The sequence below is a fragment of the Hermetia illucens genome, chromosome 2, assembly GCF_905115235.1.
Source record: "Hermetia illucens chromosome 2, iHerIll2.2.curated.20191125, whole genome shotgun sequence".
Lineage (NCBI taxonomy): Eukaryota > Metazoa > Arthropoda > Insecta > Diptera > Stratiomyidae > Hermetia > Hermetia illucens.
The window spans coordinates 79,451,247-79,477,401 of record NC_051850.1 but is presented as its reverse complement, the minus strand read 5'-3'; the positions used below and the strand labels follow the sequence as shown (position 1 = coordinate 79,477,401).

The following is a 26,155-nucleotide window of genomic DNA, read 5'->3' as shown; positions in this document are numbered from 1 at the left end:
AAATATTTTCCGATGCATACAATAGTTTTTATTGAGTTTTGAAAAAAGGAAGTTATGCTGCCGCACCCTGTATTTTAACTATTTCTATCTCTGACCTCAACAATTTTTTTTATTATACTGCCCAAATATTGCTGTTGAGATAAGCATAATATGAGACAGTTCTAAGAGGCAACCTTATATACATATATTTATATAGTTTAATTATCTGGTAGAAGTTCGCTCACTATACTAACATTCTATGTATCTTTCTTTCTTAAATTTTGTTACTTCTTTTTACAGGTATCCATATTTTCTTATACTTGACAAATTAAAATGCAACATGATGTTACCATCGAGATGACTAAATAGCGGAGCTTAACGGTAACAGATTATGTTTGAATTAAATTCACGGCGTGTTTACTTGGCCTCACAAATGATTTCTGAATCTACTGAAATTATAACCGGCGAAATGAAGGCGCCTAAAGAGGAACATTTAACTACCAACTCAAATCCAAATTGCTCGTTCATCAAAACGTCATTGTCGATGACAGCTCTACCACCAAACGACAATTGCCATGACAGCAGCGAAGTAATAAAAGCTAAGTTGAGGATTGAAAGGCCCTACAACAGTTTGAAGGTAAGAGAGAAAAGTAAAGAAGTAAAGATTTTTGCCAGTGCCCGTGTCCATTTGTTATTGGAACTGTGATAAACATAACTATTCATAATATTCTGAATTATCTAAGACTTTTTACAAGCAGCGTATTATCCTTTTTATCGGATTGTATTAAGAGATCAAGAGTCTAGCATACATACATACTTGGAGGCACTCGTTCTTACGTTCATCAAAACAACACATATTTGAGAAACTAGCACCTTTAATTGAGATGTGAAAGAATGGAATGACTTGGGCGTTCGAAGAGAGAAATGGTATCCAGAAAAATTTAAATGTAGGTGATAGCTATGGTTGTTTCGAAATATCATTTTTTGCCGTATGGTAAAATTCTGGCCTGTGAGTTTGGATTTTAGAAGGCACTAAAAAATTCGTTGTTTGTTACAACAAACTAGGCGACTAAAAGCGATGGAAATTTGTGAGCTAGCAATCTGCAAATTCTGAAAAGCTTACTGCTACCTCGGGTAAGGACTGATTTTACGGCTACACGACCTGTGGCTATCGAAAACGATTTATGATTGGTTTCTGAAAAGTTCGCCCTCTCCTCAACAATAGTATCGAAGCTCCCAGAATGCCCACTCCTCTCCCTCTTGCGGCACTGTGCTTTTGTATTCTGGAAAGCTAAATGATGGCAAATGCGAATCCAATGTCTGACTGTTTCTGGCGGCCACCACAAATCGCGTTCTTTTGATTTGAGAACGGTTTCTGATAGGATCTTGACTGCAAAATTGCGGTCTAGATTAAGGAATATTACAATTATACAGTGCATCAACGGAGATTTCCGATGTAGTGAAGAAGGATGCTTTTTATAAGCAATCACACGCAAATCGGGAGAAGCATCCTTGTGATGTCGATAGGTAATTTGTATGCTAAGGTGAGCTTTGACAACATCTTGCTCTGACATGGCCTTGATGATTGTAAATAACTGTGAACGGTTTGTAGAGTTCTGTAATTTCCATCGCCCTGTCGTTGCCGGTTTTTTTTTTTTCAAGCCCAGGGCCTGCCATTTAGACGGGTTACAATATCTAACCAGCCCGCGATCAGCAGTAGATTTAGGAGTTGTCTTCTGACAGCAGCAGCTGTCAGCAAACGAGGCGCTGAAATCGACCTCGTTTACACGTCGTTCCTATATCGCAAGGGAACGCGTCCAGTAGTGAGCAGTAGTCATTAGCAAAAGAAATTGCACCATGCAATAGCAACGTTTTTGCTCAGCCACGTAGCTATGCACTGAAGAAGGGAGTAAGGTGGTCCCGAAAGATGTCCTTATTTGTAAAATTGAAAAATTGTTTGTAGAAAGAAACAAACCACTGTTTTTATCGTCTAAAAATTCTACAAATATCAGAAAAGATAACTGCGTTGACGGTAGACTTCTCATTCACGCTGAAGAGCCGCTTAGGAAGTCAACTTAACCACGATTCTGAAATGTATAACATCTGGTGAATTTCCGTGTTTGTGCATGATGTGGCAAGCCACTGTAACATGCGGATACGGACTGCTCCTCCAAACAAAAGCGAAATGATCATTGTCATCAACAGACATCTCTGAGGAATTGGAAGTTGAAAGTGGAGTGCGCCAGAGTTGCATCTTACCACGTATACTTTTTCTTCTGGTTATTGGGACTTTCTTTATGATGCCTTGGAGGGTGTGGAGGCATTCGATGAGCTATGCCAACTTTCCTCACACATCTTGACTAAGCTAATGACATTTGCTTATTCTCTCTCTGAGTCATGGACCTTGGCTAAATGGCTCTGGATTTGGAAAAGGATGCAAGCAAATTTGGACCAACAAAATCGAGGTTCTCAATCTAATAGTGTTATCGCACTCTTTATATTTGCATTAATGGACATCAAGGGTATCTTTCAATTTGTACTTCTGGGAAGCATTGCTTCTGCGGTGGCATCGAACTTGATTGTTGCCTGATACCTTAAGAGTGCTAAAACTCACATTACCATTTTCCCCAAAATTTGGAAATGCAACTACCGCAACACTACCATCAAATTGAGGCTGTTCTGCACCAGTGTTCTCTCTGTGCGATTATCTGGGAATTGAACACGGAAAGTGACCGTAATGGTATCTCAAAATCTCCAATCTTGCAACAATTCATGTCTTCGCAGTGTAATCGAACTAATCCGGAAGACAATAACTAACGAAAAGTGCCCGTGGAAGTGTTGATCAGGAAACGGAAGTTTCACATAAAGGAAGAGCGACAGTTCCATTACGGGTATACCATATGATGGAAACCACTATTCCGGGATGGGGGACATATGCGTCACCCTAAAAATACGCATTTTCGAGGTGGAGTTGAAGGAAAAACAAGAAGTGTATTTATTATATTTGCATTCATACAGAGAATATCAACATTTATCTGTCTAAATATTAGTATTTTAGCTAAAGTCACGTCAAAGTCATTGGCAATATTCTTGTCAAATAGCGGTATGGAGTTCAATATGAAATCCAGAACCCTCTTCTCACTTCATTAAGGTTCAGAGTATCGCGAGAATTCTCGCTCAAGTTGGAAAAAACATTTGGGGGCCATTGATACCATTGTCGATAAGCAGGGTATCTTAAAACCTCTGTTCTTGAAAACCCCGGGTTGATTGATGGTAATTTCTAAAAGAAAAAAATAGTTTCTGTTTAATGTATTAATGTTTATTAGGTGGTCTTCAACTTTCACATTTTCTGTACACCATATTCTTCCGACTGACATTTTCTCAATATATTCTCTTCAAAACAAATGAAAGAGTCCAAAAGGTAGTTCTTTTATATACACCAGTGCCATATGAATTTCAAGCACCGGTCATGTTAGGAATAAAATGGCAAATGAAGTGTACTCAGTTGTTCTTTGAATTTGAATTGTGTTTGAAGATATTCTATTACACCTTCGCGGTTATCGATATATTGTTGATAACCGATATAATTTTATCTCTGGTAGTTACCTTTGCGTTTAGGTCAATGGAAATCGCTAATGTTCAAATGAGAATCATATTACATTACATCACAGGGTGGAACCTAAACTGCTAATGTGGACATTATTTAAACGGTCCGACGGTCTTTCATGAAAAAAGTAACTTGTTTTAAGCAATTAATCTGCGAATTGAGAGATTTAGTATTTGGATTAATTAACTCTATTAAAAAAATAATGCATCATTCTTGGTACCTTCACCTTCGCCACATCGCACAAGTTCGTATTTAACAAACTAACTTAAAAATCATAAAAATAATAATGATTGACGCAACAATTCAATTGGATCAGGGCCTTGAAGCGGTTTAGAGCATTTCATTCAAGATCGTAACGGTACACTGCAGGTCTACGGAACAGTGTAGGAGGCAACGTGGTCAGCATTGTTCTGATTAGTGATTATTTCCCTGATTTGACTAAGGTACACATTCACAGCCGAACAGCGACTGGTATCCTACATCCAGTCATGATACAAATCCCGATATTGATTACTATCAGTTTCTTTCTATCGTCCAATAGTACACAAGAACACAAGTCTTCGATAGTTTAAGTAGTCATATACGTAAACCCAGGGCCAAATATTTCGCGCACTGCTTAATTGGACGTTTTTTGCAATCTACGATATACTTAACAGAAACCAAAGGGAACTATAGATGCATATTGCTCGTAAATATCATCTACTACCATGGGGAATAAAATATCACTCTTGTTGTAAAAATTGTCGCTCTGAATTATAATAGAAACAAGTCGGAATACCGGAAGCTGGTGCTTTTATGGGTAAAATCGTAAAATATTCCTCCATATTTTTTTCAAACTACCAGATATACGTACATAGATGTAGATATTATGTTCACCCTAAACAAGCAAACATATTTCCGATTTACTTTGCGCACAAAAACATATTTATGTACATACACAGTACGTATATTGAATACCGTTGGTTTAATGTACAACTCACTTTGTTATGGTATTGACGAATTGGTATGTTATGATGACGTCAAACACTTTCCAGAATGAACGAAATCCACAGAGATCAGTCGAGAACATCAATTTCATCTGCAAACCATTCTTTTGAAACTCAAAATTTTCCTAGAAAATGTTATTTTCGAAAGAAAGAGTCCATTAATTTAAGCTGCCCAACAAAAATTCGTCTTCTGCCCATGCTAGATGATTGCACTGAGCAATATTACTTCACTTCATATATTCGCATGGCATCAGAGCCACCAGTTGATGTAACATATCGGGCGCTCAGTTTTCCACCTTTCTATCTCCATGTCCACTGCTTGCTGTCAGAACGGAATCTACGTATAAATTTTCATTTCGTCCGACCACATAACCGTCCTCCAATCCTTAATAGTATAAATATACTTATTATATCTAAGTGTCATTTTAATGCTTTGTGTAAAACACAATCTTATTTAAATCGATTCGCTGTCGTTCTATTTGACTGGCACAAACATTTCTCCACAACGGCTACCCCGATCCAAACGAAATTTGGTGGACATATGGGGACCGTAAAATCTTCCGCATACAGTGAGTGACATAAATTTACATTTAGTTTAAATGGAAGCTCCCCATACATGCAAAGGGGTCAAAATGTTCACACTTAAAGGAAAGGAATATATTCAGCGTTTGGTCGAATCCACGAAGAGCGAAGGCCGTATATAATGCTAAAAGTCTCCATACCGAGTATTAACTAGTATTTTTTTTTAATTTTAAATGTCATTGTTATGATTTTTTAACTTTGTCCAGATTTCAAGTTTGTCTAAGAAAGTATTCGCCCGCAGTAAAGGTTTTACTTTATCCTTTCTCGTTAATTTTATTCGCATTCTTTCTGAACACTTATATATTTCTTATGATGATGTCCGGGTTTCAATTTTCCGTTTAACCTATTATATATATCACAAATTGAGTGCTTAGGATAAAATGACATAAACAAAATTTTATCGCAGTAAAACAGAGACTCATGTTCTGTAAGAAAATTAATACATTATGTACCATATGTCAAAATTCTATAATAGAAAAATTGGTTTAACCAGCAAAATTTTCGGGGAGAAAAACTGAACATTTCCCAGGTATTACTTCACATAGTTTGCCTATTTTCACAAATAAACTTTTATATTCTAGAGTGAAGTCCCAGCTACGATTGGACATTCCAATGCTCTGGCTATCGTAGTTTTTAAGTTATCACAATTTTGGTGGTTTAAAGGGGGCGCTTTTTAACATTTAGTGTAAAACAAAACCTTATTAAAATCGGTTTACTGCCTGTCTATCCGTCTTTTTGTCTGTCTGCCTGTCCGTCACACGCATTTTTCTTAGAGGTTATAGCGATTCCTACCAAAATTGGTGAAAAGATGGAAACTGTGAACGCTCACGCATACAGTGAATTACATAATTCTATATCAAATTTAAGGGGGGATGGGGTCCCTATATATGCAAAAGGTAGGTGTAATTTTTTTTTATCAAATATAGTCATGTGGGTTATCAAATGAAAGTTAGTACTTTCCGAATCCGGTTTTAGTTTTGACATTTGTTGGAACGGTGAAGGAGTGAGGCAGGTCGAAAGACATCATTTCTTTAATGGGCCCATTCTCAGAAACTACCCAACCGAAAAATATGAAAAAGATCACAGTGGTGCATCCCTACAAAATCTAGGCCTCAAAATGCACCCCGTTCCGATATCTCTACTATTAACAAAGTTATTGAAAGTCAAATTATTGCACCCTAGGGCTTGTATGACGTCATAATCATATGTATAAAGTGAATTTATATGAACGGCGGGGTCCCTGGAGACATCTTTGCTTTTATTTTTTAGCTATTTGAATATCAGTATCCATTACAGGAGGCAGACATGTGTGTGTATATGTATGTGCTAACGAAATTTTCGGATAGTGTTCAATAAGATGGACGTGTACGTATGTATGCTTTCGTGCAGAGAGTAAAACCGAAATGCGTGAATATGCGTTAGATAAATTTTCCGCGCAATATTTATGTAGTCAATTTGTATGTACGAATGGAAAAGCGTGCATAACTCTCTGTGTGCGGTCCCATAGATGAATTCAGAACTTTTATACTTGAAGCGCCGAGCTTCCGGCATTCCGACTTGTTTTAGAAATTAAAATACTATGGCAGTCAAAAAGTTAAGAATTCGAGAAAAATTCACTTTAGTTTTTTTTTAGAATTTCATTAGGAATTACCTGGCAAAGAGTTTGTCCGGTAATTTTGAAACACTCTGTATATGTACGCACCTGAATATTTCCGCAAATTTCATTCGCACTGACAATATACATATATATGCATTTATTCATTTGAATTGGACATCACCTGCAAACTTTGTGCTCATATATACAGTTTGTTCAATAAGAAAGTGTACGGCAAAATTTAGCTTATATCATATAAGGAATTCTAATTTGGATTATGCACTTTATTTAAGTAGTATGCGAAAGCTTTTTCTCGACTATGTTAATACAAATATGGTGTCTAGACTTCTTCGCTATGAATAATGGCTTCACACTTTTCCCTTTCTCTACACTAAATTATTCGTTTCAACGTTATCAAATATCAAGTGCTGTCTATTATTTTCCATTTTAACTTAAGCTTAAACATGTGGCGAGGTCTAAACTGAGTGGAGAGCGCCGGTGACGTCATCTGCCCGCTGGTATTCGCAACATTCGAAATAAATTTCGAATGCTGCGAATCTTGCCGCGCCGCACGTTAATGCGTGAAGTAATTTTATAACGCAATTCTCCATTGGCTGATAGCGTTGACCCGAGGTATTTAAATCGCTCAGTTCTGGCCAGATCACTGCCGCTGACAGTGATTGTGCCTGTTTCATGGGGATCGGTCGTCAAAAATTCAGTTTTGTTTAGATTCAATCTGAAACCGTGTTGCACGAGGCGATCATTCCATTTTTGGACAAGTTGCTAGAGATCATTTTTACTATCAGATGCTAGGAAAACATCATCTGCATAAAGCAGTGTGTAGGGCGCTGGACGTTGGATATCCCGTGTGACGGTGTGCATAACAAGAACAAAGAGGAGTGGTGAGAGGGCGCATCCTTAATGAAAACCAACAAAGATAAGAAGTGGTCTTCCGATTAAAGAATTCACTGAACCCTAGCGTTGGGTCCCAGTTTTTCGCTTTCCAGAGCTCAGATGCAATGTCGTCAGGCCCTGTGACTTTCGCCGATTTCATAAGTTTTATTGCTTTCTCGACTTCAGTTGCGCTGACAGGTGGAACTGCTCCAATTGTCGGCAATGATTGTGGAAATGGAGGATGAGCAGATTCTTCAGTTGAAATCTGCTCGAAGTGTGCTCACCATCTATCCGTCGCGGCTCGATGGTAGGTAAGCTAAATACCCTTCTTGTCGTTAACGTGTGCGTTCACTTCGGCTTTTTGCAAGTCGATACCGATGTCTCGCCATCCCGAGTGTCCAGTTTATCGTAAAGATTTTTTGACTTGGTTCGCTCGGGTGACATCAGTCGCTTTCTATGCTTCCCGGTTGGCATTCTTATAAATTTGCCAATTGGCCAGCGCTTTATCGTCGAGAAACTTGTGGTGGAGGCGTTTCCTTTCACGGACTTTTATTTCAACATCGTTATTCCAAAGCCAAGATTGATGTATCGCTTACCTAGCTTGTTGACCCCGAGGGTTGAAGAGGCCGCTATGTGTATCGTGTCTTTCATTTGGTTCCGCGATTCTTCCACATTCGTAATGGTTGGTAATCGCGTAAGTAAGATCATTTGTTCTTCTCACAAAATTGCCACAATTTAATGCGCGGCGGGCCAGTGCTTTCACCCTGTTTTATCGGTGGATTAATTCACAGGACGGCAATCAACGGCCAATGTTGAGGTGCAATGGTCTCATAGGAAACGACTTTGCAATCAGTTACAGTGGTAAAATATCGGCGTCTTATGAGAAATAGTCGATTTGCGTTTTACTGTTCCTACTATAAAATGTAGGCAGATGTGACAATCGTTTGGTGAACCATATATTAATAAGTACAATGCCAACACCGTATTGTGTGAGTGCTACCAAAATAGAGAAGTCTACAGCCATTTTTACCACGCACGCGTTCTATGTCGCAGCTTTTGGCACCAGATAATCGGGTTTCTTGCGGAGCGTAGATATAAATGCGCGTTTTTCGAAGGGCTCTTGCGAGTTCCTCGGTTTTCCCAGTTAGGGTGGCAACATTTAGCTTGCAGACACGTATTTGTTTTGTTCGGATCGATGCGATCATTTTGACCTGTCACCAAGAGAGATCAGGTAGGATTTAGCATAGTGGAATAACTCCGACTATTCTTTATTTATCTCTCCCTGATCTCAGCATTTTATTTTTGTTTCACTGAGGATAGTTCAAAGTACGTTACCTCAACGCTCCTCTTTTACCTGGGCTTTTGGGATCAGCATGCTATGTTACCATTGTGCAGTTGCTGCAAGAGCGGTTGTTCTACTGTTGACGTGATAAATTTGTTTCTTCAAGGCAAGACAGAACACAAGACAGGGACGAATCCTAAGCTTGAGTTGAAAATTGCGATGCGTTCCTTGACTCGATGCCAAATGGATGAGACAAGAACTCGCTCTTTAAGCTGTACTTCATGAAAAACATACTCTTCCTATCTTAAGATCGATTTTGGGTTGATGTTTATATTCTGTCAACTTTGTACTGATCTATTTTCAGAAGGATTAATAGCCTTCATGAAAGTGGCTCGAATGTTCAGGTTTTTGTTGTTGTGGGGGTTGACTTGGATTGTCTAGTATCAGTCTCGATGTCAGAATTTTGGACAATTTCCCATATTCCTGCGATTCGAAGGTCTTCTCGATGCTCGCTGCAAATAATTGATACTGGTCTGGGCTTAGGGGTAACGAACAGAAAGTTGTTTCCATAATATTGCTTGTACTGTGAGAGTTACTTCAACTCAGTTTATTTTATTGATCCGATCAAAGATTTCATCAAGTATGCAGTTGGGTCGGTTATTGATGTTATATAATATATTAACAGACCAATACCGCATATAAGGAGAGATAATTTGACACTCTTCGTGTTTTACATAATCCATTTCGAAGTATGTTAGTTGATCGTGATTTATTCCCAGAAACATTGGTGGTATGTGCATAGCGGTAAATATATTCCCTTCTTAATGACGAATGCTAGTTCCTCGAAGGTTGGTTTTTGGATTTGTGGGAATAGTCCAGAAATTTTCATCCCCATATTAGTGGAGGTATACCAAGTTGATCCTATTTGTTTTGTATCAATCCTAAAGGAATTGCTTAGTTTCAGTTGTACTTGCATTTACGCACTTTACAGTGTAGTTGGGGAGCAGACTTCAGCAGTTTGTCCGAATCCAGTCAGCCCCTGGTGCAAGGTCTCATATCTGCATTTGATTTGCGTTACCACCTCCGATTGTGGTCAATTGCTCTATATCATTTGGACATCTTGTTCATTGTTCTAGTGATGTGATTCATTTTCTTTATTACTTGATTTAATTTTATTCTTGTAGCCCACTGAGATTCATTCATCATTTTTGTCATGTTTAGAAATAAGCTGCTGTGATATCTATCAGTCGCTGTTGGTTTTCGTCGAGTTTGTCCAAGCCTCGATACACCTCGTGGTTCACATCGAATATTCCCTGCAAAATATTTCCTAAGATTCCTCGTCTTTTGCGTGGCACAATCCATGGCTGTATAAAGTAAAGGTAGCTGTACTAGATATTTTGTATTGCAATTGTTCAATTAGCTCAGTACATTGGAAATTGAAATATAATTTTTGTCCTCCGTAATTGTTGTATGTTTCCCAGATTAGTAGGCATTACCTCGGTGCTTAAATCGACGGGCATCCTTAATAGCCCTTGTGTTGTTGAACCTCTCCCAAATAGTCCAGGTAGATTTCTCCGCTAAGTGGTTTCACAAAGTATGTGGATATTGCGACACCAAAGCACATGAGGGCAGTTAGTAAATCTTTGAATGCACTTTAACAGTGCGCTTTCTTCTAGATTGTATGGTTCACTGTTCTTGTTGGTTTTCACTTTGCTGTGGCAGTAAGGCCTTGGGCTAATCCTCCTTTGGAAGCGGACATATTTTTGCAAGGCTATATCAAGGCTCCAGGATTGCGGTTACCCTGCCCATGGGCCAGTTGAGTGATGACGGATTCTCGTGTTTTATTAATACCAACGACATAATCTTCTATGTTTACTCGACGATTTTCGCTGAACCATTCACTTTTCCGTCGTTTTGTGTCCGGATAACTGAGTGATTGGAGCACAAGGCTGTTGTGCGGAAGATCGCGATTCGCGGACTTACTGGTGGCAGTAGGATTTGTGTCGTGATTTGGCGTCGGATATCAGTTGACTCAGCTGTGAATGAGTACCTGAGTCAAATCAGGATAATAATCTCGGGCGAGCGCAATGCTGACCACATTGCCTCCTACAGTGTTACTGCAGTGTATCATTACTGTCTTGAATGAAGTGCTCTTACACACTTCAAGGCCCTGATCCAATATGGATTGTTGCACAAACGATTATTATTATTATTATGCACTTTTCTGCTACAGTTGTGTTAGATATTTGAGACTCCACAGTTGCCAGAATAATCTTTTGATATTTTGGATCATTTGCCGTTTCTTTGACAGGTTGTCTTCAATATTCATCATCATCAACGGCACATCAACCGGTATCCGATCTAGGCCTGTCTTAATAAGGAACTCCAGACATCCGGGTTTTGCGCCGAGGTTCAAAAATTCGATATCCCCAAAAGCTGTCTGGCGTCCTGACCTACGCCATCGCTCCATCTTAGGCAGGGTCTGCCTCGTCTTCTTTTTCTACCATAGATATTGCCCTTATAGACTTTTCGGGTGGGATCATCCTCATCTATACGGATTAAGTGACCCGCCCACCGTAACCTATTGAACCGGATTTTATCCACAATTGTATCGCTCATAGATTTCGTCATTGTGTAGGCTACGGAATCGTCCATCCTCATGTAGGGGGCCAAAAATTCTTCGGAGGATTCTTCTCTCGTACGCGGCCAAGAGTTCACAATTTTTCTTGCTAAGAACCCAAGTTTCCGAGGAATACATGAGGACTGGCAAGATCATAGTCTTGTACAGTAAGAGCTTTGACCCTATGGTGAGACGTTTCGAACGGACCAGTTTTTGTAAGCTGAAATAGGCTCTGTTAGCTGACAACAACCGTGCGCGGATTTCATCATTGTAGCTGTTATCGGTTGTGATTTTCGACCCTAGATAGGAGAAATTGTCAACGGTCTCAAATTTGTATTCTCCTATCCTTATTTTTCTTCAATGTTCTATGTTACGCTTAGGGCTCGAGTTTCGCTCCAGTCATCGACAGACTTCCAATATCGCCAGCACTTCCGCTTGGAATACATAGCCTTGCAAAACACCGTCGATTTTCCACTTTGCCCTGGTTAGAAAGTTCACAACAAAGTTTCTCGTGAAGTTCAGCTTGCGTGTGGCATAGTCCGTAGGGAATGCCCAGATTTCCCGAGGTACTTAGGCTAGGATGTTGACTTCGCTGTCCTGCATCCGGACTCATGTAGTCTGACGGCACTGCACGCTGCAACGTATTTAATGTGGAGGTCTAGGGGGAGGAGAAGCAGGAGTACATTGAGAGAGAGAGAGCCCCAGTAGCACCTGCACACGCGTTTCTTTGAATCCTATTAAACTTCATCCTATTGTATTTTTGGCTCAAAGCCTGCCACCATACAATAGAGCAATACTTTAAGATTGGACGCAGTACAGCGGTGTACATCCAGAGAACCATCCTCGGCCGGAGACCCCATTTCCTTGCAGAGGTTCTCTTGTAGGCATAGAAGTTTATACAGGCCTTCTTAACCCTCAGTTGTTGTTGTTCAATCTGCAATTTAGCTTTGAATCCAGGATAACACCCAGATACTTATCATTAAGGGAAAGAAGCAATACACAGGCACACCTTTCTCAACGCTAATTCCACGATGTTGCTCATAATAGGCGAAAACATCCCTAACACTAATACCACCAAGTCGTCGGCATACGCCACCACCTTCACCCCGCTGCTATCCAGTGTTCGTAAAATTTAGTCCATTACTATTTACCAGAGCACTGGAGAGATGTCGCCACCCTGGGACGTGCCTCTGTTCATAGCTCTGGTCAAGTGGTTGCCATCCAGGTCCGACTGGATTATCCTGGTACTTAGCATGGATATAATCCAATGCGTAAGATACCCCACCCCCAAGCCATTCCACAACTCTTTCCTGCTGCTTCTGTAGCATGATTGGCATTATGCCATCTGGGCCCGGAGCTTTATATGCGGAGAAGCTGTTTATAGTCCAGCCGATCTTATCCTCGGTAATTACCGATTTGCTAGTCTCGCACAGCTGGGGTGACCGCAAACCCTCCAAGCAGGGTTCTGGCTCACAGTCCTCCTCACTGGCGGGAAAATGCGTTTGAACCAGCAGCTCCAAGGTTTCACTAGAAGATTCCGTCCAGGAGCCTTTCGACTTTTTAAGAAAGGATGGGCTCTTATGCTTCTTGGACAGAATCTTACTAAGCCTAGCGGATTCACTGGTACTTTCGATGTTCTGACAATAGTAGAATCAAAACCGCCTTCAGGCAGTCTTTGTATGGCTGCCAATATTTATGCCTGTAGCAGATGTTGAAGATTTCTCTGGTCCTGCCGCTGGAGAGATTTTCATTCCACCACGGTGGCAGTGTCTTTTTGCTGTATTTAGTAAGGCACGAGACTTTAAAGGCGGTATCGAATGCCTTTTCCAGAGACCCGATCTTTGACTCCAGTTCGTCTGTCGTGCCAGTCTTACCAATTTGCGCACCGGAGAGTTTGTACTTAATTACTTGACCAAACTTTCTCGAGTCGATCCATCCTCCTGGGGCCTGGAGGGTTTGGAGACCTCTGCGGCGAGATCCAGGCTAAAAAGTATCCAACTGTGATCCAAGAAGGATCTCTGGTAAGACAATCTCCAAGCCCATTGTCGGTTATTGGGATGATATCAAGGACCTCCTCGCAACTGTCACAGTTCTCCGAGCTGGGAAAGTGGAAGGTTGGTGTACTGCCCCTGTTACACACCGATAGATTTGAAGTAATAATAAAATCAAAGAATGACTCACCTCTCCCGTTGATTTCCGAGCTGCCCCAAAGCAGATGCCTTGCATTGGCGTCGTGGCCTATCAACAGGTTGGCCTTCTTTGTTGCTATGGTGTTCGTCAGATGTAGTTCTTGTGGCGGAGCTGATCATCAGTGAGCCATGTAAGCCGTTCTCTGCCCTGCCTGCTCCAGCTTGAACACGGCTCGGTCGCTGGAACCTCCTCTAGAAGGAAGACAAGCAGATTGGCCGAGGCGCACTTCGAGTGCTGCAGATTTATCTGCGTTACCCTCAGCATAATCTGCTTGCGTGGGGGTTCGCCAATCCCCACTGGACCGTCGATTGTCATCTCCAGCAGCTCGTTGGCGGCGTCGATTGGATTTAGGTCGTCGTCCGGTTTTGCAGAGTGGAGCACTTTTACCTTTACGTTCCTGACTCCGAACCGCACTTTATAGTTGACCTGCTTCCAGGCACTCTTCGCTTATAGGGAGTAGAAAATGTTGGCTGTTTGTCTCAGGTTCCTCCTCCTTGATAACAACCCAGTCGTCCATGGAAATCCTGGGGTTTTGAAGGCGCAGGAATTCGACGGGCTTGTCCTTATCCACACGAATCTTCGGTAACCAGGTGCGAGCGACCGGTCTCTTGGGAATCTCGTCGTAAGAGATGACATTGAGCTTTACGCGCACCCAGGCGTCGCTGATCTTACCGACGCACGAACCGAAGAAGTCCCTAGAGAATTGGTCTTTGTAAGCTATAGCCTGGAACCCACGGACCACCTGAGAGGAATCAAAGGAGGGGATGAATCCCCTGAGTTTGCCTTCGGTATCAAGGAGATTCTTAACACACCTCCGGCGCTAGTTGCCGCTAGCAGAATTACCATCCGCCAACGCCACACGTAAATGGCTCCTGGCCAAGTCGCTGAAGGCTCCGCTTGTAATCTTGCTCGACTTCGTATTGAGATCGATTGCATTTCAGACCGATGGGCTTCGCCTTCTGCTCATCTGCCAGGCTTATGGCGACAGTACCGGTTTCCTTATTTTGAGCAATCTTGCTGAGAATATTCATGGTCTTCTGGTACTGGCTCTTGAGCAAGACACCAGTGGACCTTCGGTTGTTAGTCGGTTTCCGGCGACCGAAGTTTTTGGCGGTTTTCAATTTTGAGGGATGCCCCGACGTCGAGGTTTTCGAGTTAAGATTACTATGTCTGGTACTCCCTACACCCAGTTTGACGGCAGTGGATTCTAGGCTGGTAGCTACTAGTCCGTCTGCCGTCTCGCTCCGGGAGGTCCCTGCGGGTGGTTTCAGCACAGTGGTGCTACGACTGGCACCGAATGTATTGCTCTCGACGGCTGCTGTCGCCTGGCTGGATACCAGCTTGTCCTCCGATGATGCGCCTGGCACCATCCCCTCTTCTTTTATCGTCGTTTTTCGTATTTTTAAAATTGAGTCCATGTCTTCGTCCATGAGTAGTCCGAGAACCCTAAGGGTCTTATTTGAAACTGAAGGTGCCTAAGGTATTCAGTGTTCGCATACTAAAGACCAAGCTCCCCAATGGCCACGCAGTCCTTGGCGTATGCTGTTCCACCTTGGCTTGGGGTCCTATTAGCACCTTCTCCAGTGCAGGTAGGACGATCTCCGGGCTGTTGCTTCAGTGGATCCCCCGCCAGATCTACTTGTCCCTAACACATGACCAGCAGATCCTCGTCAATTGGAAGAGCCGAAGACGGTTTCCAGCGGCCACCACGAGGAGGTCAGGTGAGGGCTTGCCGAATTATGCAACTTTAATCAAAACATAAACAAAGCAGGCTGCCCAGCGTATATGTGCACCTTTGTTTGATGGATGAATCTTTAGTAAGTGCTTGTACTAATTAATTTTGTGAGATTATCAACAAGTTCATTGGAAATTTTTTGCCTCAGCTGTATTGGTCGGGGCTTTAGTTTTGGAAAGATTAAACCCGCTATTTTTTGAATGTATTATTCCCAGTAAAGGATTGCGGCCTTCTCCTAATTTTGGAAACCAGAATATACCTGTCCAGACCAGTCTATGTTTTCACGGTGAAACCCTCTTTTGCATTCCAATAGCTTTCCAGTATTATGATTTATAGTACCCCTTGTATTCACATCCTAAGTGAATTTAAGGGAGGGGGGCTTCCTTGTTAAATTTCTAAATTATAGTAATATCCCATTATTAACTTTATTTCAGGGAATGGGGGGAATGTGATGTATATTGAGGACTAGATTTTATATAGATGGAGCGTCAAAAATAAAACATTTAAATGCCGCATTCATGTTAGGCAAAATGTTAACAGCGTCTTTTAACATCGTGAACTATATTTCAAAAAGGTTTCCTCCTTTAGTACTAGGTGTACAGTTTGTTTAGGCAAAGTAAATTGCATAGGTCTGTTGTAAATGATGGAATTTGGGCGCCATTTATTTCATACATCTTGTCTTTCGTTTCCTGTACTTAGATTTTTGCTATTTCTACAAAACAACTGAACTAGCATTACGTTTAACAAAGCGAAAAATAGCGCTGTAATAGCGTTTGGTTTCCATATCCATTTGGTACAATGATACTAGCTTGTCGTTCGGATCTAATCGTAAAACCGTAGCTATACTTCCAAAATCACTCACTGTGTGATTTCGAAGTGCGACTTTTCCTTGCCTGTTCCTGTCCAGATATACGTGTATGTAAATTTCAAAATCGTACATGATGCCATCTGATTTACTTCCAACGAACGAATATTTTAAATTTATTTTTCGTGTACTAGATCATCCTAGTATGATTTTTCACAAACAGGAAGAGTGCGATGACTCGTTTGAGTGGCAACCTTGACTTTGTTGGTATTCATCTTCAGTCCCAGCGAGGGTCTAATCTCCACATATTGCTTCACAATAAGGCGAAGGGTGCTAATGAGGTGGATACGGGTGGATCCAAAACGGAAACTATCCTGCTCCCTTCCGATGAAGCTTTCAGGGTATTCGTGGTTGAATTCCAGTTTTATTTTAGTTACTTTTGCGATGGTAGGGAGCAGCAAATATTTCTCCAATTTTCACTCTAGACCACTTCGGAATTTTAACAAAGATCCCGTGATCATGATAGGAAATTGGATTACGGTTAGTATCGTTACTTTTTACAATAGCTTCTGCCTTTTGGTGAATGCATACTACGCTCCACTTCCGAGATTTGCCACAATACGGGGGCTTAAGTGCATCATGTTCGTTCCAAATGTCAGCAACAAACAGACACCCCAGTTCCTTACACTTTTCAATCCATTTCGTTGTCACAGTCAGCCAAATCTTACGCTGTCCCTTTGGATGTGGCCGCAACTTGACTTGCGTCAGAAAAAAAGGGACGCATGATGACGACGCAATACTCGTCAGTATTTTCCAGTGGACTGTCCAAGACGTGTGTCGTCTGGTCAGGAGGAAAATTTCCCCATTGCCGAATGACAATCAGATCAAAAAAACGGATCGTGTTGATCTTGGAAGGGTCGAGGCTCTTCATTTCTGCGCGCAACACGTAAGGCAAGTGACCATTTGATGCTAATCTCTTTTGAGGTCGATGTCAGCACGTTTCTTGTTATGCACATCGAGAAGAAAAGTTCTAAATCTGACCGCTCTTGCGTTGTCGACCGGTTGGAACTCAAGTCTCCTTATGGCAAACTATGTGTTCGAATAGTGTACCGGTATAAATCCCAAACCTTATTATTACGCTCTCCAAGACAACGTTTCCCCATCACATGTCTTAGGGGAGTGTTATCACAGCTCACATTTAAATCACATCGCGATCACAATGTCACCTTTAGGAAGCTTCTCTTGGCCTGCATTGATTTGCTTAAAGAAAGTTTCCTTTCGGACTTTCGATATGTCCCTGTTGGTGTGAAGCACACACTGTACTATTGAGGTGTTCATTATTTTGGACGATAATCAATATTCTGCCTGATATCAGTTCTCAGGACATGACAGGGCTTTGCGGATACAGTAAACATTAATCGAAGACCGTATTCATGCTTACTTTCGGCAGACTTACCAGAATATAAAAGTGCATGCCGCAAAAGTGAGGGGGATCCTCTCCAAAGTCCCATCATTTTGCATCACTCAAACCCAGAATGTCCAGCTTGTAACGCTGAAGTTGCTATTGAAGTTGAACAAGATGAGCATTGTGGAGAACTTCGATACTGTGTAAATGGGCGTTTTCACATTATAGAATCCAACCACAAACCATTAACGAAGCTGCTTTTTACGACAAGCAGAAGATATATTGGGTCATGCAATTGCCGGCTTAGCAGTAAACACCAAAGTGCATTTCATAACTATGATTTATCCTTTCGTTGTAAGCTAAATGGAATTTTTTGTTCTTGAAGAAGGATCTCCCTTGATCAATACTACAACATACGATTTTATAGACAAAATAACAACAAAACAATGATTATAGACGATTCGAGCGTTTCCAAACTACAACAAATTTATCTGAGAAAAAACCAAACTAATAACCAATAGATACTTGCTAATAATCTGTGAGCTATTCAGGATAATTAATAAATTTACGAGTGCGTAATTTAGGCTTTGTTGGTATTTCATACTGGAAATAATACTGTCTTAAGGCCACTCATGGTATGACACTACAAATTATTGTAAATGCGGCGAAAGATGTTCGCCTGAAGGGTCTCCGTTTGATTTATGCCCGGCTAACAAACAAAACATGGCGAAATATCAATTTGTTGAGCACCAAGACGATGGCTAATTTCACGATTTATGTGAATCCGTACATGCTTGACTCATATACTAGTCACTTTTTGAGTTTTAGATGTTGTTTTACGATTTTTTTAACTCTGTCCGGATTTCAATTTTGCCTATGAAAGTAGCGTTTTCTTTTTTGTAATTCACTCTCAGTAATACAAATACACGAAACTTTGCTTTCTGAAAACTTACGTATTTTTTTACAACCGCGTCCAGATTTCAATTTTGTTAATTGTATGTATTTCTAACGACGATGTCTAGATTTCAGTTTTTCTCTCTGTATAGCAAAAAACCTACGTTCCCCCTTTCCGCCCAACCGGATCGAGGGGCAACCAGCCTAAGGATGAGTTGAAGGCCACATTAGTTAATCAACAATTTGTAGGAGGCTTCGATAATAGTACCTAACAACAACGCATTCCTTATATCTGATTGATTGTGTGTTGATTGTGGAAATGAACCTCAGTCGCAGCCGCAACATAGAACAAGCTTTGTCAAAAGGGGTAATGATATTATTAGCTGTCGAAGTGAACTTTAGTTTTTAGATCTATGGCCTAGCATCTGGGAGAATTTCAATATATATTGTAAATGCGACGTGAAATGCGATTAAAACATGATTATAAATTGGGCCAACATCCGCAATTACTAACCTTCCCCTGACTGCTGGGTTCACGGAGTGTCTATGTTGCAATAACCCATGGTTACCTACAAAGGTAGAGAAGGTATTTCTGGGGAACTGCTGAAATACAATACAACGTGACTGCCATTCGCATCTGAATTGCCCATAAAATAAATTTGTAAAAATTGATAATCTGCATCAGGTACTGGTAACAGTGTCCCCAATAAGTGATAAATTTGTCCTTGTATCTGTAATTTTTAAAAATTTGTCGATTAATTATTTCCGATACATACATTTTAGTACATATTGAATATTATAAAAAAATATGATATACCAGAACCTTGAAAGTGGGCATGAAATTGTCCTGTACAATATGTGTAGCGCCAAATGATATTATCTGGAAACAGCTGTTATATTTCTGAATGTTGGCCAAGAAGTGCTTAGAATCATTTCTAATCCCAGAAACTAAAGATCGTAAAGGATCTGGTGGTGGGAGCAATTGTGGCAATTTTACTTTGCCTCCAGCACAACATAATCCAGTAGATTCATGAGTGTATTTTAACGCCTTACAATATTTACAAATTATTTTCATTTCCCCAATTGTTACCGATTTGTCAGCACTATGATCAATTGCCGGATCATAGTGCAATGCAGCTCGTTCAAGAATCACAGGAGCATTCCGTCTGCGGATTCGATCAATTTCATTATGTCGTGATTGCTGTTATGTTTGATGTGCACGAACTCGTTGCATTCTAAGCCTATCTACTTCATTATCACTCACTAAATAACGCAATTCTGACATAGCAATACGACTATTTTCTTGATCTATCTGTCTCTGGTCATCAGTGCGGTTAGCACGAGAGGTAGCTCTTCGCACATTTGATTGACTACGACGACCTAAGTCAGGTCGTCTTCTCCTCGGCATCGTAAATTGTAAATAATCAAAGTGAGAAAATTTTTCGCTCACTTAGCAGTAAAGTGTCACAATCGCAAAATATCAAGATCACATTGACTGGAGTGTCACTATCACAAAGGATCGCCAAAGTAAAGAAAGTTCTCGCGCACTCATAGATATCGTAACACAATATCGTAATACTTCTTTCCGTGTTCTAAAGTGCAAGAGGATGGATTGACATATTAGTTGCTTGTCAAATCTAATGTCAAATATTATCGTTGCATTCAGAAATTTAATTTGTAACAAAACTTAATATCTAGTCTAGGTCTAGGTAGTCTAGTTTGGTCTTGAAATATTCATGGAAATTCAGAGAAGGTTTAAACGGTGAGAAACAAAAATACTAAAACCAGAAATTCTATTTTCCAATACAACATGTTCTGAGCTGTGAAACATTTGATGTCTTTTGTCTTTTTAGAAATAAAAGATTGTCACTTGGTTGTAATATGAGGTCCGATGAACTTAGTGAGTGATTGAACTTTTTTGAATATCAATAAAGTTCAAATTGACTATAAATTTTATTTAGAAAAAAACGTTTATATTGGAAGAAAAGTGCTGTTTTTAGGATTTTATCGGCAATTATTCGAATTTTTCTCACCTTTTAAACCTTCCCTAGACTTCCACGGACATTTCAAAACCAAGATAACATAAATCCGTTCAGCCGTTCTCGAGTTTTAGCGAGACGAACAGCAATTGATTTTTATATATAAGACTAGCTGACCCGGCAGACTTCGAACTGCCTCAATCGATAAATAAAAGACCTAAACTTTTGTATAAAATAATTTTAAAACAAACAAAACGAATCCGTATTAAATAAAAAAGCATATTGTGAATGAATCATGAAATTTTATTATTACTTTCGACACTTTATGTTGCTTAATTACAAAATAGAGCTTTCCTGAGATACTGGCTATTTATAAGGATTAAATTTGATATTGACAGGCTCACACTGCTATGATACAGTTTGTTAATCAATTTAAAGCTTTCTCATAAACTATATTTTTTGTTTTGTTTTGTGGTGCGTAAATAAACAAAGAAGACGGTTGTCCGACACGCGAACACGCGACGTATAATTGTCCATGCGCGAAACAGGGAAACTCTAAGTTGATTCCGCAAACTTCTAACGACTGTCCTTGCGATTTATTTATGGTCATCGCAAAGGCCAGGCGTAGTGGAAATTGTAAGCGTTTAAAATCGAATGGCAAATCCGTTGGAATCATTGGTATCCGCGGTATCAAGACATCCTCTCCTTTGTATTTTCCTTTTATGATTGTTGCCTCAATGACGTTATTCATCAGCTTTTCCACAACCAGTCTTGTTCCATTGCACAGTCGAGGTTGATTAATGTTACGCAGCACCATGACAACTGACCCTATTTTTAACTGCAAATTGTGAGGTGGTAATCCAGACAATTCCAATGAATTTAAAAACTCCGTGGGATAGTTTACAACACCATCCTGGTTCATAACGGTGTCGACTGATTTGAAGGAAACCAACTGTCCTGGAAGAAAATTCTGAATGGTCGCATTGAGATCCTCGACATCTTTATTTTTCGCCGCCAATATTGCTCGTTCACCCAGCCAATTATGGTTATTTAACTTTTGCGCTATATCTGGGAAAATACGCTGAATAAGCTCTTCTTTTGAGTCTGTGATGTGACAGAAATCTGTGGGTAACGTGATGAATCCGGTCGAGGTGTCCACTGCAACTTTATTATTTCCAATGTCTAACAACTGCTTTGCAAACACATTCGCAGTATCATCTTGTTCCAAAAATACTCGCATGTTAGTTATTAATTGGAGCGTCTTTACATATTGCCACAAATTCGATTGTTTTAGGTATGCATTTAGTTCATCAGCAACAGTTGATTGGGGAATACCTGGAAGAGTCTGACGAAAATCACCTGACAACAGAATCATGGCCCCACCGAAAATAGTTGGCTTGTCACGAAGATCTTTCAACGTTCTGCCCAGTGCCTCCAGTGACCTCTTATGGGCCATTGTGCATTCATCCCAAACAATCAATTTGCATACCTGTAGGATCTTGTTTAGAAAAAAACGTTTATATGGGAAAGAGAAAAGTGCTGTTTTCAGGGATTTACCGGCAATTATTCGAATTTTTCTCACCTTTTAAACCTTCCCTAGACCTCCACGAACATTTCAAAACCAAGATAACATAAATCCGTTCAGCCGTTCTCGAGTTTTAGCGAGACAAACGAACAGCAATTGATTTTTATATATAAGATAATAGGGATTAAAATGATATACTTGTTATCGCGTACTTTGAAGGAGACTGCTTTACAACTAACATTAACAAGCTAAAAAAGTAAAAATGACCTCAGACTTTTCGCTTTATTCATCATCATCAACGGCGCAACAACCGGTATCCGGTCTAGGCCTGCCTTAATAAGGAACTCCAGACATCCCGACTTTGCGCCGAGGTCCACCAATTCGATATTCCTAAACGCTGTCTGGCGTCCTGGCCTACGCCATCGCTCCATCTTAGGCAGGGTCTGGCTCGTCTTCTTTTTCTACCATAGATATTGCCCCCTCACTATCCTATATTTCCCCTGGTTTCGCAAAGTACTAATTGAAACATTGGATATCTTTCATGACAAACACAATAAACAAAATGATACTTGTTAAACAAATGATACATGATAAACAGCATTTTGCACCCCTCTTTCGAATGGATGGGGAGCCCTTTCAAACTTAACAGAAGGTAGCGCAATTTACTATACTCGTATGTAAAGTTATTAATAGACCACACATTCTCACCAGGACTAGTGAAAAGGAAACACCTAGTATCCACCTGTTAAGTGCCTTGCGATATCGCCCACGTATGCTTAGTGAGCCAGGCCCTTTAATGTCGTTTTGAGATGTGACGGGATTTTAACATTTTGTGTAAACACAAAACCTTATTAAAATCGGTTTACTGTCTGTCTATCCGTCACATGCATTTTTCTCGGAGACGGTAATAGCGATTGACACCAAATTTGATAGAAAGGTGGGAACTGTGAACGCTCACACATACAGTGTTACAGTTACATCCTTTTACGTTGAATTTAAGGGGTGTCCCCATACATGCAAAAATGGGGTGTACAAATTTTTTTCATCAAATATAGTCATGTCGGGTATCAAATTAAAGGTCTCGGTTAGTACTTTTCGAAGCCGGTCTTACTTTTACATTTGTTGGAATGGTGCGGAGAGCGGGGGTTGAAAGTGATCATTTTTTAAGGGGGCCATTCTCAGAAACTAGCCAACCGAAAAATCTGAAAAAAATCAGGATGCTGCCACTATATGATGCCTGTGTGGCGCGGCAGGATTCGCAGCATTCGAAATTTATTTCGAATGTTGCGAGTGCGAGCGAATAGATGGCGCGGATCTATCCACTTTGCGTAGCACGCCACGTGAGTGGAAGATCGCAGAAAAGTGTGCCATGAGTTGTTGTCTAAAACGTAGTAGACACACAAAAAATTAATCTATTGCAGTAATTATGTTTTTCGTAAATGTCTCTGATTTGTAATATTAAGTTCGAATATATGAATAAATACTGAAGTCTTTTGAATTAAAAATAGGAAAACGGAAGTTGAGTCCGCCGACTAAGATTAGGTCAAATAACATGTATAACTAATTTAATAATAAATGTTAACTTAAATATTATAATAAATATAAGTAATGTTAAATACTTAATTGGTGACCCCGATATTTAAAAAACGACAAATTATCCGCCATTGGTGAAGTTCTATTGACGACAAAATTCGTCCGAGCAACACGGCAGAAATAGAACTTCCAAACACCGAGAAATCTATCAAAAACATCAGTAGACCGTACGGCAAGTGATTTTCACGCGTTCGCATCTACAGTTGAGTGTGGAGTGCCGTTGTAAACATCACGAAAACGTGTCGCATCTCCACATCCCGAGTCGGAGCAGAGGCAAGAAAAAACGCGAGAAAACCTTCTCTACACAGTGTACTGCGCGACACACGTCGGACCCTCTCCAGAAGTAGATTTTCACGCGACTTCCCGTACGCACGCCCTCCTGCACAACACCTTTCACGCACCGGACTAGTCATCATTGTCACAACGATCAACAACAGCAGCAAACGGCTGTCCCCGTCGCCGCCACCGCTGCCGTCCACAGTCGCCGCAACCACCACCGCTGCCATCACAGACGCAGCAGCTGTCACCGGTGCTGCCACAGACGCAGCAGCTGCCACCGCTGTCGCTACAGACACCATCAACGCAGCCCCAGCCACCATCATTGCCGCAGCCACTTCCGCCGCCGGAATCGTCTCCACCATCGCCGCAGAGGTCGAAGCCGCCGCCGTCACTGCAGCCCTCGCCGTCAAGATCAGCGCAGCTGACCGACACCAGCATCACCGCTATCAGGCAGACACCGAAGACCCCGCCACCATCGCTGCAGCAGAAGCCGCCACCACCGCCGCCGCCTTCACATCAACGCCGTCTTCACCAAAGAGGCCGCAGCAGCGAAGCATTATTGTAATTTATTATTGTTCAATACATTAGAAGTTTTAAAAAAAATAGTAATAAAAGATTGAAATCGCTGCAAGAGACGGCGAAGAGGTGTTTAGCATCGCGAGTTCACCATTTTCATTGGTGGTGTTTTCGGTCTGCGCTGGAGAGCGTCCGCTTCGCTCATCATTTTTTTTTTTTTCTCGTTTCGTGCGTGCATTTGTGGGTGCGGCCTGCCGTGTCGGTGTAAAGTTCAACGCGTTTCAGTATAAACTCACCGCGTTTACATCTCAATCTCGTACTTCTCTGTAAGAAAAATGTCTTTTGACAATAAAGACGCGGCAGGCCCATCGGACCCGCAAGTGACCGCCCTCGCCGTACGCGTTCCTCCGTTTTGGCGGCGGAACCCCGAGCTGTGGTTCGTGCATTTGGAAGCACAATTCCAAATGTCCGGCATCACATCGGACGCGACCCGCTTCAACTACGCGGTGGTCGGCCTGGACGAAGAGTCCATACTTTTGGTGTCTGACGTGGTGAAGTCGACATCGTACGTGCAGCTCAAGAGCGAGTTGATCAGGCGCCTGTCGGCAAAATTAGACCACTTGCTGGCGGGTTTAACGTTGGGTGATCGAACTCCCAGCCAATTGCTTCGTGAAATGAGGCAATTGGGTGGGAGCAAGATCGGCGACGACCTCATCAAGTCGCTCTGGCTGCGTCGGCTCCCGGAGGGCACCCAGGCGATCCTCGCTTGCGTCTCCGGTTCCTTGGAGGAACTGACAGCGACGGCCGACCAGGTCCAGGAGGTGTACGTACGCCCAACCTTGGCGGCCGTTCAACCACCGTCGGATGAGGTGGGTGAATTGAGGCGCGAGATTGCTGCTTTAACAGCCAGTATGGCCGAGATGCGGGCGACGTTGGACGCTCAGCGTTCGGGCGCCAGATCGCGAGCACGCTCACGGTCTGCCACCCGAAAAGGGCGATCAGGTAGCAGGTCGTCAAGACAGTCCACGGACCAAGGGATTTGCTGGTACCACCGCAGATTCGGGGATAAAGCGACAAGATGTACGCTACCGTGTAGATTCTCTCCTACCGCAAAAAACTAGGTCCGCGGGGGGTCTTGGCGGCGGCCACCCAGAACGCAGCGCCACGTCGCCTAACTATTTTCGACCCCCTCAGCGGGCGCAGCTACCTCATCGATACTGGTGCAGAGGTTTCGGTTCTTCCCGTACCTCGGCAACATCAACTTTTCCCTCAACCGCTCAAACTTGCGGCAGCAAATTCCTCCCGCATAAACACGTACGGGTATAGGCAAGTGGACGTGAGTCTTGGCTTGCGTAGGACGTTTTCGTGGCGTTTCATCCTGGCGGATGTCAGCTTCCCCATACTAGGCGCAGACTTCCTGTGTCACTATGGATTGCTGGTGGACTTGCAAAACAAGTCTCTTATAGATTCCACGACCAACCTTAATTCGTCGGGACATATGGTATCTCACCCAGGCAATAATCTTTCCGTTCTTTTAGAAGACATTACCGACTCTCGTGTTCGGGCACTTCTCCAAAAGTTCAGCCAGATTACTACCAACTGTGGTCTCTCCAAACCAGTGAAGCACAATGTGCAGCACCACATTATCACTACTGGTTCCCCGATCTTCTCGAAGGTGCGTCCTCTACCA

General features: G+C 41.7%; 1 protein-coding gene across 1 annotated transcript in view; it reads left to right on the top strand.

The window, feature by feature from the left end:
- Nucleotides 1-26,155, top strand: part of LOC119648640 — a 358,882-nt gene that overhangs the window by 109,804 nt on the left and 222,923 nt on the right. The window contains exon 3 of the mRNA XM_038050411.1: nt 280-616. Coding sequence (XP_037906339.1) covers nt 371-616 — 246 coding nt within the window. The 5' untranslated portion in view covers nt 280-370. The remainder of the gene's footprint in view (nt 1-279; nt 617-26,155) is intronic.